At 37.9% G+C, this 13477-nt stretch overlaps 3 protein-coding genes across 3 annotated transcripts; 1 reads left to right on the top strand and 2 right to left on the bottom strand.

Moving 5' to 3' along the window:
• The first annotated feature begins 1268 nt into the window (after positions 1–1268).
• Positions 1269–4320, top strand: LOC131691295 (uncharacterized). Its single transcript, XM_058977582.1, has 3 exons — positions 1269–1376; positions 3689–4021; positions 4090–4320. Exons 1-3 carry the CDS (start codon positions 1290–1292, stop codon positions 4264–4266), a joined length of 597 nt encoding a protein of 198 aa, XP_058833565.1. The 5' UTR covers positions 1269–1289; the 3' UTR covers positions 4267–4320.
• Positions 1297–2802, bottom strand: LOC131691289 (uncharacterized). Its single transcript, XM_058977576.1, has 2 exons — positions 2601–2802; positions 1297–2542 (listed from the first exon to the last, which is right to left on the bottom strand). Exons 1-2 carry the CDS (start codon positions 2728–2730, stop codon positions 1413–1415), a joined length of 1260 nt encoding a protein of 419 aa, XP_058833559.1. The 5' UTR covers positions 2731–2802; the 3' UTR covers positions 1297–1412.
• A 6908-nt stretch (positions 4321–11228) lies between the features above and the next one.
• LOC131691291 (uncharacterized) lies at positions 11229–12592 on the bottom strand. Its single transcript, XM_058977578.1, has 2 exons — positions 12047–12592; positions 11229–11938 (listed from the first exon to the last, which is right to left on the bottom strand). Exons 1-2 carry the CDS (start codon positions 12581–12583, stop codon positions 11441–11443), a joined length of 1035 nt encoding a protein of 344 aa, XP_058833561.1. The 5' UTR covers positions 12584–12592; the 3' UTR covers positions 11229–11440.
• Between the last annotated feature and the right edge of the window lie 885 nt (positions 12593–13477).

Below are 13477 nucleotides of genomic sequence, written 5' to 3' on the forward strand. Positions count from 1 at the left end.
ATAGGTTTTGCTTTGGTTTTTCTCTATTAAACATTTTTTGACAATTGACATTTGTTTATGTGGTTGATTTTGGTTTTAGCTCTTTTGTACATTCTTGGTTGGTTTGTTTTTAGCTCTTTTGTACATTCTTTTAATATTTAGTTTTCCTATTGTTTTTTTTTATATCTTTTGCCGTTGATCGCCGTTTGGATATTTTTAATTTTTGTAGTTACTACATTTTTAATCTTGTCATTTCCTTTTTTTATAAATGCTATTACAAAAATGGCGCTTTTCAAAGTCACCCAAACTGTCGAAGAGGTATTTAAAACTCCCAAAGTATAAAAAACTCCACGTTTTTTTCCTTCATTGGCACAACAAACAACAAGAGCAAAAAAATGGTACATGAATATAAAATTTCAGTGCACTATACATAATATCAGTGAACTTCAATGGATTTCAAACATTGAATTTTTTGCACTCAGGCAATACACAGTGGTGCAGGCCCGTACGTTGGACCCCCCGGGCCCGTATTTTCTCTCTGCGGCCCTGCCTACATCACATCCTGTACCTATTACCACCGATGCAAACAAAATTGGTCTCGAAAAGTGACTCATCAAGGTTCACAAATAAGTAAGCCTACAGTTTCGTACCAGATTGAAAAGGACCAGTGCACAATTCCGTAATCCTGCAAATGGTTATCAAATCAATGGTAAATAACAAAAATCACACCATTCATTTTTTGGGTGTAAAAAATTAATCGAATACCTTCTTTTATTTTAAGATATTTGAAGGGCAAACAAATGTTTATCACGGTTCATGAAGACAATATTGATGCGGACAATGTTTTAAACAATCTATAAAAAACAATATACATTTAAATAACTAGTATATTCTAATCTACACAATTCTAAAAGAAAATACATCAGCTATACGAATATATTACAATACAGAATAACCCTCTTCTGTAGTATTATGCGAACCCATAATCTATTTTGAGGCTTTATAATTAGAAATAATTATTTAATATAAATTCATAACTAATATTAATAGTTTAGTACAAATAAAACCTCTTCAGAAGCAAAACCAAATCGACGAATCCGTCAAATGAATTTGAATTACACTACTGCTCTAATTTTGATTATTTCTGCAGAATACCCGTAGACTATTTGCTCTACCACGAAAATGAAACATGCAAACCTACTTAAACTATCATGCCAAATATCACTAAATGCTGATTGCAGATAGTAAAACAATTATAAAATCCACACAGCGTGAAGTGTTTCAGCTATAAAAACCGACGTGTAATTTGGATGTCAAAAGTCTGTTCTCTCGTCACAATGATGAAAAAGAATCATTTATTCGGTTTCGTGCTTCTAACACTGTCTGTTGCAGCATTGGTAAGTATCTAAAATCTACTATTACTACAACAATGTCTACACCAACAAGTTAGAAATCTTCCCCAATTGAAGATGTTTAGTCACATTATTGAATTCATTCACATCACACGCGTACGAATATCCCCCGGGGATATAGTGCCGCTTCCATTTTAACCAGTTTATCCTATCGGAAACGTCATTGCAAAAGATGTAATCGTTCTTAATTTCTTCCATCGTCGCATGCGGATTGTTCACACCAATCAGCGCAATGCCAGCATCGTTCGTCTCGTCGTGCAATATTTTGTAGTACACTTTCGGAACGGGAACACGCCCTCCATTATCGGGATCAACGTCCATGTATATCTTCTGCATATCACCATTCGCATCGGGAAGCTCCAACACTCCATACGTACCAGTGTACACCGTCACTGGGGTTTTCCTGTGGGCTATGAAATCTTTCACACCTGTTTCAATGCGCTGCCAGTTGAAGCCGTTGAACTTTTGCCACTGTGGAGCAACGTTCATGAACCAGAAGGTAGCTCTCTGGTGAGGGCTGAAAACGAAATCTGCTTTTGCGGCCAGATGGCCGCGTGCCAAAAAAAGATCTTTCTTTTTGTCCAACACTGCATCTACCCGATCAGAGGACCCTAGGATTTTTTCCAGATTTTTCCGTTGTGATTCGAAGCTGTAAAGTTTAGACATCTTGAGTCCAGGATAAAAGTCCCCCTGAATGAAGGGCGGTCGCTTCGTGGGTTGATGTTTAACGTTCCAGGGCGATAGACTGTGCTTTACGAAATAAGGCACGAGTGTGTTTTCGTCAAAGCATACATCGTACATTTTTAGGAATCTGGGTTCCATTTCAAATCCAACCTTCACCAAAGTAGCATTGTTGAAGCAACGATCTTCGGTTCGTAGTGCTACATGGAACAGTGGACCTTTGCAGGTTATTTGTGAGATGTCGTGTGCTTCGTCATTGTGAACGAACCCATTTTTTCCATCGCACGATGTTATGATTGATTTTTCTTCGGTATCGGCAAACCCTCGAGTACAGAATAGTTCTACCTGTTCACCTTGACGGAACAGTAGGTCTGTAGTATTGGGCGTGGGAATATAGAACTTGTCCGTTCCCGGAATTAAATACAGTGGTTGCTTAAGATTGAGAGCTTTTTTCAAAGATATCTTGCATTCTGAAAGAAATTTAAACATGGTCCAGTTACCTATTTGACCTACTTTATTATCACTTACCGCCAGTTTTCGTTGACTGCTCCTCCAGAAATGAATCAAATTCAACGGTCGAAGACTCAATAACCATTCTGGTGACATATTGCTCAACTTGAGAAAGCACTAATAGTAGCACTATAGAAAGATTCCACATTCTTTGGCAATCACACTTTTGCTTTTTACTTTCACTCTGCTGAGAGACGTCTTCATATGAGTCAGATTTCGTCGACCGTCCGAAACCTAATGAATCTCTGGCGGCCAGGTATACAGACGTACGCATCACGATCACGCTTCTCTTGGCCGTTATAAACAAAGCGCTGCGAACGAGGTGAATAAACGGTATATACCAACCTAAACCGCACTGAGAGAGGTGATAAAGAAGCCTCATCGCAAGACGATGCGCACGAGTGATAGTTTTAGATGAATGAACAATTCCTACTGTATGCAACAAGGTGAATATGATGAGATACATAATATTTTAATTCATTTGTGATAAATGGAGTTTTAGACACCGGATCAACAATTTTATTCTCCAAAAATTCCTATTAGGCAGGGCGTCGCTTCATTGGGTTGCGCATAATGACCAATACATTTATGCGTCAAAGCAAAGCAAAACATTGAATCAAGTGCCCCAATTTTTGCCCTACCACTGAGCCAATGAATGCGTTGAACATAGATAACAGGCGCTGCTCTAACGGATTAAATGGATAGGATGACAGTAGGTACATAACGAAAACAGGCTAATTGGACAACTCCAAATTGGTTTCAACTTTTTCACTATAATTATTTCTTGCATTTGTTATAGTAACGTGTTCAAACTCTTGTTTTTATTATTGATATACTCCAACATTTGTTCGAATTTTTTTTATAATACACGTACACGTTAATTGAAATTTTACATAATTTTATGATGAGTTGCAAATAAACATTTCGTCTGAACAAAAAAATAGAACATACTTTTCGGTTCAGACTGAAAGCAAAAGTAATCAGCTCGCTCCATATGACGATCTACCCCACGTTCCCCTATGTAATTAAACAACTTCATTCGTGAATGAATTCCAGTCTCACCGTTGAACTGAAAATATTAACCATGAATCACCATTCTTCATCAGCTCGTCAGCGCCAGAGATATTCTCATTCGCGAGGTGGACTACAAAAGCAACGCCGACTACGTGAAGGTCTTCATCAAGATACGAAATGGAACCGATAAGGTGCGTAGCTCCGTGGTCGATATAGATGCGTTGTGGCAGCGGGACGTCACCGATGGGGTGCTGGTGCACTTGGATCTAGCATCGAAAATGGGCGCCGAATATCGCACACTGCTCAGCTCGACCGTCGATGTGTGCAGTTTGAATGTGTCTAAATCGACCGATCCACTGATGCGGCTGTTGGTTGGCGAAATGAACAAGTATGGGAATATGACGGTCGACTGTCCGCTGCACTCGGTAAGCCGATAAAGTTCACTATGAGCAGAGGTGGAACAAGATAATTAACGCGGATTGCAATCTTACAGGGTAATTATGTGGTTCGTAATTTCCGTATCAATCGCGAGAACATGCTGATAAAGATGGCACCGCCCGGTGAGTATCGCGTGGGCATTGATGTGAAACATAAAATGGAACAAAGTAAGCCGGCGGTTCCCATTTTTGATATCGAGTTCTACGCCAATGTAGTCGCAGACAAAGCATAACCTTGTTCGCTTAAGGCGCGCACATTTCCTAGATAAATGTTTCGAGTGTAATAGATAGTGTTGGTTAAATGAATATGAAAAATAAACCTATATTTCCCAGCATGATGTCAAGTATTTCTTGTTTAAAAAACAGTTGAAAAGTCTAGTTGTTTCGTTATATCACAGATCGTCGCTGTTGTGCTATCTTATGACAAACGCCATTTTGGAGTAAACTGAGTTAGATATGCAACATTACTAATCTGAAAATTCTCTACAAAATGGCGTTCTCAGAATTTTGAAATTTTGCTTGGTTACTGAGGTATAGCGAAAAAAGTGATGAAAAATTGTCAGTTTTTTGCTTTAAATCACTGTATCTTGGGATTCGTTTAAGTAATGTAGAAGTTTTAGATGTTTTTATATGTAAAAATGTCTGAGGAACACAATGGCATAATAATTTTTAAAATAAAAATACATATATTGCGAGAAATATGCAGTTTTACTTTTAAATTGGCAATATTTCATGTTTGGCAACACTGTAATTAAAAATTGCTATTTTTTCTAGATTGCTTGCTCAATTTCCTTCAAAATGCATCTCATCGATTGTTTCTAGACCGAATAAAGCCGAAGATATTAATAAAAGTTAATAACTGATGCTTTTTTCTATGGAAAACTTCCCATGCGCAATTATGACACGCCATACAAATTTTGCCATCAATACACGCCTACGACACGTGTGAGTGCGACTTTTGTTTACATTTATAGTGAAAACTCGCACCATAGTCAACCGAACTTCGTGATATTTGAGAGTTTAATACAGAATAGATTGAAGCATTAATTGTCTTCTTTGAATTGTTTTTACCATTTATAAGTTTCAAGATATTCAATCTCAAACTTTAAAAATCGTTTTTCTCGAAATGTGCTAAATGGCGCTTGTCATAAGATAGCACAACAGCGACGAGATGTCATTTAGCCAGTTCACGAGAAGCATAAAAAACGCAACACCTCGGCAGCCGTGTAAGTGCATAATTGTGGGTTTGAATTGATTATGATCGGATCGTAGTAGCCATACGCATCGGGCACGCTCTTCCGTCAATTTCAAACGTGAGAAAAATATGACATTTTTGGTGATCTTTCGACAAATTCCAGATTAAATTTACACACGGCTTTGACGGCGAATTAATAACAAAACAGAATTACAAATGGCCAAAACTTCGGATGTGGATTGCTTGCTTAGACTGGTGTATACAAACATGGGGGGCGGGTCATTTCGCCGAAGGTCATTTTGCCGAAAGTCATTTCGCCGAATGGGTCATTTCGCCGAATGGGTCATTTCATCGAATTAGCCATGTCGTACCAAAAGTAATTTAAATGGTTAAATAATATTAAGGGTATGTAGCAGAGGAATTAATACGCTCAGAAGAATGATCGACTCCGCAAATTTATCAATTTTAATACCTAAGCAATTAATGATTATATTACTGCTTTGGTAGCAAATTTATTCAATTGAATAATCATTCCCAAAATTAAATATAAAGTTCTATTTACGATGTTTACTACAATCAGATGAAGTCCAACGTGGTTGTTAAACTTTTTGCCAAAACATTCTCTAGAAAATATAATGTCAAAGAAGTTTCCCTAGAAATTATAATTACCACACAAAACTATTCTGCTAACAATTTCAATATCCGGAAATAATTCTTCGGAATGTACCTTTCACCAAGTATATTGCCCTTGATTGATATTTTAAAATTAAATCACATTTATTAGCATAGATAATTAAAGAAAATTAAAATAAAAAAGTCAGTTTGGCTTAACCATTTTTCGGTTATTACACTGCCCTTGCATGTGCATGTTGCATGCGGCGAAGCCAGTGTGATGCGGCCCAGCTGCATAACCGAGGACAAGGATCCGCAGGACGAGGTGGCCGCCGTCCCGCCGTCGGAAGCTGCGGCCTCTCGCAAGCAAACCTGTGATCCACTCGTTTGCCCGGATTACTCAAACATAGTGGTTTTTTTTAGTTTAAGTCCGACAGAGCGGAGCGATGTCGGACAGCACTTGACTTGAAGCGATGTGGCGTAGCCTCATTAGGCGTCGCTGTTATTTATTTATTCCATTACAGCGGCAAATATGCAACGATAAAGCTGTCTTAAATATTCCAAACAAGAATATTTTTAACTTTTTGCAAACTAGGTAATTCATTACGCCTACGCCACATCGCTTTTACTCGCGTGCTGTCCGACATCACTCCGCTCCGTCGGACTTGAACTAATTGAGACCACTAAGTTTCAGCAAGCCGGGCGACAAGTGGATCAATGCTTTGCGGGTCAGCGGCCACCTCGTTACAACATTTTATCGAATTGTGAATAAAATAACATAAACAACATACAACATAACACATCACTAAGTTACCATAGTTACCACATTTGCATTTCGGCTATCGTTTCTATATTATTCCTAGCAAGCCATGAAAAGTTCACTAGAAGAAAATTATTTTCGTCTCACGTTCAAAACGAAATAGATCGTATAACATTCTTCACAATGGAAGCCTCACCGGAAATTTTGAAAAGTTCCAGAGGAGGCGATATTCTTTACTGGAAAGGCTTTTTGTACTGTTTAAATAAGCACGTAAATTAAATACGACTTTTTATATGTCCAAAAGTGTTAAAAATGTTTCGTTACTTAGACGGACGATACTTTCTATTGGGATTGTCGGAACCGAAACAGACGAAATGAAGAACGCAGCAGCTGCACGGCAAGAGTTGTAACGAAAAAAACGTGGAACGGCACGTGTTGTCATGACAACCGGATCAGATCATTTTCATGCACCGGATCAAATAGAAGTGGAGGTGATTAGACTGCGGATGTCAATGAAGCGCCATGCGGCAAGCGATAGTGGTCCACCAGTGAGAATTGCTAGAACTGCCGCAATTGGGTTATCAAACGACGTCCAACTGCAGGTTTCTTCGAACGCTCAGAGGAAGATTGTGCAACGAGCGCGGTCAAAAGTGTCTCAAAGTGCTGATGACGAGAACTCGGGAGATTTGATAATACCTGAAGAGTATCAGCGGACCGTCGACGGAGATCAATTTTTCAGGGGAAAAGTCAGTATCGAAGAGGGCTATGCCATATTATTCGCATCAACCGAAGACATAAAAAGATTGCATCAAGCTCGATACTGGATCGCAGATGCAACGTTTGATACTGTCCCCGGGGATTATAGACAACTATTCTCAATTCATTCAAGTATTGTACCAGTACACACGCATACCATTCCAGCAGTTTACGTGTTGATGACCAATAAGACGGAGGAACTTTACAAAAAAGTTCTCGAAAATCTAACAGCAGTTGCATCTGAGATAGACATTGAGTTAGCTCCAGAAATGATTCTGACAGACTTCGAGAAGGGCATGATCAATGCTTTTCATCACGAATATTTTGATGCTTCGCAAATTGAATGCTTTTTCCACTATAGCCAGAATATTTGGAAACACATTCAAAAGCTTGGTCTGTGTCCAGTGATTTCGACAAACAAAAATGCAGCACTCTTGTTTAAAAAGTTGCGTGCTTTCTCTTTTTTACCATCAGAAGCTATTTCTCGAACCTTTTCTCTCATCCAGCAGACTGCTCCGACAGATATGGCTCCGCTAATAAAGTATGTAGAAGAAACATACGTTCTTGGCCGCAAAAAACAAGGAAGATCTGGAAAACGAAATCCACCACTTTTTCCACCCCAACTGTAGTCCATTTATGAAAACACAAAAAATGGACTTCCGAGGACAACGAATAATGTTGAATCTTGGCATAACCGCTGAACCGCATTGGTAGGAGGACGAGATGTTAGCAGTATTCGAATTATAAAGGAGATGCAGTTGGAACAAAAAGCTGCAGCAGGTCGCGCTGTTACTTTTCTGGCTGGAGGCGGTGGTATAATAAAAAAGCACGTTGAACTGAAGAACCAAAAATTGAAGAAAATTGTACTCAACTACCATGAATATGAATTAATGGATTACATCAATGCTATCTCAAATGCAATTTAAATTGTATATTCATTGAAAAAGATTGTGCAAAATATTATCTCAATATAATATATTGAATCTACGAATTCTCAAATTTCAAATTACTTCTATTAATTTTTTGCTCTTTTTGTGAGATTTTTTTTAATTTCTATTTATGTTGTTTGGTATACAGTTACCAGCGAACTGGTTGGACCACTACATCACGCCACTACTAACAAATTCGATTTTTTACTTGGGACGATCGATAGTTGTCAAAAACTAACCAAGGAAGATGGTATTAGTGTAGCATGGCATTGAAAACATGTTTGATCATGGTCTTTAATTTTTAAAGGCCGATTGATATGCGGTTGCAACAAAAACAGATTCCAACTAGCGTAGTAGTTCTTTAAAATTGTTATGCCAAGTATGTATATTTTTACTATATGTCTTCTTCATTGTTCAAAATTTGCGTATTGAATCAATATTTGATCGACTCATATTGTTTTTTTAGGTCAAAAGAGTGAATTTACCTTTTATTTATAACCATTGAAATTGTTTTTGATAAAATATCAATCAATTAAAATTAAAATCGGCGAAATGACCTTCGGCGAAGTGACCCAGACTCCAAACATGACATGCTGAACATCGCACAATGATGCCACTCAGAATAAAAGCTGGCCAAAATCTCTAATGCTTTTAAAATTTCGAAACCAAGTAATTCTAGTACTCTGAAACCAATTTTGACATATAATATTAAATAATAACAGTGTAAAATGGACTAGGTGGTCTCAACACACAAATAAAGACTTTTCTTTCACTAAAATGGATTAGTTTAGCGGTGAAATTCGGTTGACCTGCATATTATTCAAAACCTTTCAATTATGGAAATGTTTTCAGCATAGGGTGACACTGAAATACATTTATTAATTTGATTTATCTATTTTCAAATTCAAAGGTTTTTAGCATTGAAGATGCTTTACTATACTATATAGGGTTGGGGTTAGGTGTAAAACTAAAATCTGATTTCTAACTGCGTCACGAAAATGTGGCATAATTTTAAACGACTGTAGCGCAGTTAATTGTTGATGGATTTGCGTCATTTAAATACTAATAGATTCAGAGAAGTCCAACTTAAAAATTGGTTGCAACTATAAATTGGTATTTCAATTGTACACTATTGAAAAATCAATATTATTGTAAACAAATTGGGAAAATGTAAGAAAACAGACAAAGTTTTCGCTTACGTTTTGTTAATTATTGATGGATTTCATGTTATCAAATTTATCTGTGAATTTTATTAGCACACTATTGCAATAAATAGGGAAAACATACACAATTTTCACAAATTTGCGCAAGACTTTCCCTAACACGGACCTCATCTCGACATTCATAAGAGTCCTACACAATTCTTCGCTTGATATCAAAGGAATGTTTTTGACCGAATTCCTTCATTGCCATGCCTGCTCTACTCGCAGAACCAGTTGGATTATCGCTATTGTTGCTTGTAGGATAGCTGTTACAGCTTCCTTTTGATCACGAGCTACGGAAGGGAAACGGGATTTTGTTCGATGCTTCAAACTACCAACCCGATAGTTTTTCCAAAGCTTTATGGAAATCAGTGAATGTGGCAACCCTGCCACTAAGCGAAAGCCACAGCAAAAAGAATGATGAAAATATTTTTATTTGTCGCACAAAAGGATGGTTTTCTGTTTGCACCAAAAAGTTTATAAAAGTGATCGCCTTGGGTTACATAGTGCTCATTTGACATGAGCTGCGAAAGAGGAATGTTCGTCTGTGTGTATGCAGCAGAAACGAATCTCCGGCGCGACACGGTTCGAATTGATTCAAAGGATTCTCGTCCCGTATCCCAAAACATAGTTGTTAGCAAACTGTCCTTATTAGGACGAATATATAATGAAAAAAAATATTTGCGCCTTTAAGGGTTAATAATGCTGGATTTTCAATGGAACTGCGGTCGTGTCTTGTACTCAACCCTTTAATTTTTTACTGTGCAACAATATTCTAATATGTCCTTAATTCGCTCATGCCATTAATTAGAAACAAAAAAAAATATTAATCATTAATTTAAGAAGCATTACTCGGATGGTCTTTCCTATATCTCTGAACTGTGTATTAATTGGAAGCCTCGTGAGCTTTTTCGGACAACCAGTCAGTCGAAAAATTAAACATTTTAATAATTTAATGATAATGTAGCAGCAATTTGAACACGTCCGTCAGCATGTTGTAGCAAATAACCTTGAAGATCTGTAGTTTCAAAAGCGGTTGGCTCGGAATATTGATTACTTTAGGATAAATGAGATGTAGACACTAGCTGCGTAATTTCCTTTTGATATCACTTAATTTGACAATATTTCTAAGCATAATCAATTTATGGATGCAGTACCGTATTTACACGCAGAAAAAAGATTTGTAGGTTCAATAAAATTATGCATTAAATTCAATAAATTAAATTATTGGTCGGGAGACAATAAAATTATTTATTGAATTCAATAAAATTTATTTATTGTTTTAATAAAACAAAATTATCGTTCCGTTTTTCAATAATTATTTTATTGAAATCAAAAGAAATTTATTGATACTAAAAATGCATTTATTGAAAGCAAAAATTTGTTGTTGTTCTAATAAAAAAATATTTTCAAACCAATTAGTTTGTTTGTTAAAGTGATAAACAATAAATGATTGGATTCAATAACACATATTTTTGGTTTAAATATGCTATTTTTTTCTGCATGTACGCATAGGCACACTGGACCAATGCCAGGTGCTGCAAAATCCTAGTTTGGCAAGCGATTCACGGATGTGGCAAATATTCAGTTTTTCACCACGTTTGGAACCGTGAACCGTTAAATCTACAGTTCTAGACTTCTGAGGTCTCACGAAGATTCGACACTTTCTCGGCCGGATTTAGCATTCTTCACCATGTCGTCAAAAAGCAATAACGATATTTTTTTCTACCGCCCTTCGCCCTACCAAAAATGTAGGTTGTCATCTTAGTTTGCACGTAGAGAAAGACACAATAACACCATCAAGTGGATTTAGATACGTTTCTAAGTATTTATCCCCACTACTAGTTAATATCCTACAGAGTGTTACTAATTCATTATCAACCAATTAGTCGTTCTTCTTCTTATCTCTCTTGTTAGTGAGTCTCTGTTTCTCGTCCATATTTTGATATCACTTCAACTTCTTGGGGGCGTAGGAAAAAATGGTGGGGTAGGAGAATCCTGTGATTCTCCAGTTTGCGTAGGACTAGCTCCAGGACGTCTAAAACGTCCTGCTATTATAATTGGCGAAACAGGCGGGTAAACAATTATTGGATGTCCATGGTGAATATATGTTGGAGAAGAAGGGTTTGCCGGACGTGGAGTATGATCAAACGGATCAAGTATTGGACCATATGGTGGCGGATACGGTGTTTTAGGAGAAAGCGGATCAATTATTGGAGTTGGTGGACCATATATTGGCGGATACGGTGTTGTAGGAGGAGGAGGAACAGGGGGACCAGTTAATGACGGATACGGTGTTGTAGGAGAAAGCGGATCAGTTATTGGAGTAGGTGGACCATATATTGGTGGAAAGGGGGTTGTAGGAGGAGGGGGAACAGGGGGACCAGTTAATGGCGGATATGGTGTTGTAGGAGGAAACGGATCAATTATTGGAGTAGGGGGACCATATGGTGGCGGATACGGTGTTGCAGGAGAAAGCGGATCAGTTATTGGATTAGGTGGACCATATATTGGCGGATAGGGGGTTGTAGGAGGAGGGGGAACAGGGGGACCAGTTAATGGCGGATACGGTGTTGTAGGAGGAAGGGGATCAACTATTGGAGTAACACCAGGATACGGCGTTGGAGGTCTTGGAGGAAAAGGAGGGTTTGTTGGATGTGTAGGGCGACCATAGGGTGGAGGATATGTTGGACGTATTGGTGGCGGTGGTGCGTATGGAGGAGGTGTCGAAATAGTTACAGTAACTGTCCATTTTCTTCTACCCCCAAATCGGTCCCAACTAGAAGGCGAATCATCGTTGATTTCACTATCATTTATGAGCTTATTTGCACCCCGCCGACTCCAAATGGCAGGCGAAACATCATCAAGCTCACTATCGTCGCTCAGGTTACTTGTGCTCCGATGGTCCCAAATGGCAGGCGAAACATCTTCGAGTACACTATCATGGTCTGTTCCACTTTCAGTCCATCTGTTCCAACTGGAAGATGTGTCATTCTGGACGCTAGAGCAACAGCAACGTGGAAAGCCAATAGTTGAGTAAGTTTTCACAATCCAAATTAATACTATCACTTTCACCAGGAATGAGAATAGTTCCATGGTGTATAATTGAAACTAGAAACTAAAATGAAGTCGTGTTGAACTGGTTAAAATTTATACTAAACTGCAAATGTGTTTTCATCAATTGAATTTAATGGCCAGGTGGTATAAACATTTCGAAACAATCAATCAGATTAAAACTCTACCGTATGTTTGAAAAAAAAATTGTCAAACAAAATTCGTTCGATATTTGAGTTATTCGCAAAACAATTTATGAGAAAAGATTGATACTGTATTTTGTTTATTTCATACATTCCATTCATTTCATTTATTTCATTCATTTTATTCGTTTCATTGATTTCCTCAATTATTAAGGAAATTTCCTTAATTTCTTTCATTTCCTTCATTTCATTCCTTTCATTTCATTCATTCATTTCATTTTATTCATTCCTTTCATTCCTGTAGTTCCATTAATTCCTTTCATTTTTTTCAGTTCGTGATTTCAGCTTTCGATGTCCATCTGTCCTCCATTTCTTTCATCACCTCGATCACCACCCCGTCTGATGATATTCTTATATTGGACGACGTAGTGCCAGGTAATGGGTTTCTACGATTGCATATCGAGAAATTTTCGCTTATCAATAATGCCGGTTGTATTCTGGACGGCTACAGTAGCGCAACTATTCGGCAAATCAATAATGTCAGGAACAGATTGCGGTCGGCAAGTTTCACTGATATCCATACTTTATACCATGGCGAACGGCGATAAGCACACCACCACCTGATGTCTTATGCCTGTGGAGAGGTCATAGCAGTCGAAATTGAATAGTGAACCAAAATCCTGGTGAGACAGAGTACTGTTATCGATCCACGTCCCGGTCAAGGCGATGACGCCATAACAGCAGCCCGTGTTCGCGTGCAAATCGCTGTCCGTTGATGAAATTGAGCTCCAAC

The sequence above is a fragment of the Topomyia yanbarensis genome, chromosome 3 (assembly GCF_030247195.1).
Source record: "Topomyia yanbarensis strain Yona2022 chromosome 3, ASM3024719v1, whole genome shotgun sequence".
NCBI lineage: Eukaryota > Metazoa > Arthropoda > Insecta > Diptera > Culicidae > Topomyia > Topomyia yanbarensis.

What these genes read in the sequence shown, in the direction of transcription:
- LOC131691291 (XM_058977578.1), bottom strand. Translation starts at nt 12,583, where the DNA reads ATGGAACTATTCTCATTCCTGGTGAAAGTGATAGTATTAATTTGGATT. An exon ending in CTACAACACCGTATCCGCCA is followed by an intron (nt 11,939 to 12,046) that starts TTAACTGGTCCC and finishes CCGTATCCGCCA; the next exon opens with CCATATGGTCCCCCTACTCC.
- LOC131691289 (XM_058977576.1), bottom strand. Translation starts at nt 2,730, where the DNA reads ATGTGGAATCTTTCTATAGTGCTACTATTAGTGCTTTCTCAAGTTGAG. An exon ending in GCAGTCAACGAAAACTGGCG is followed by an intron (nt 2,543 to 2,600) that starts GTAAGTGATAAT and finishes AATTTCTTTCAG; the next exon opens with AATGCAAGATATCTTTGAAA.
- LOC131691295 (XM_058977582.1), top strand. Translation starts at nt 1,290, where the DNA reads ATGTCAAAAGTCTGTTCTCTCGTCACAATGATGAAAAAGAATCATTTA. An exon ending in CACTGTCTGTTGCAGCATTG is followed by an intron (nt 1,377 to 3,688) that starts GTAAGTATCTAA and finishes ATTCTTCATCAG; the next exon opens with CTCGTCAGCGCCAGAGATAT. An exon ending in TCGACTGTCCGCTGCACTCG is followed by an intron (nt 4,022 to 4,089) that starts GTAAGCCGATAA and finishes GCAATCTTACAG; the next exon opens with GGTAATTATGTGGTTCGTAA.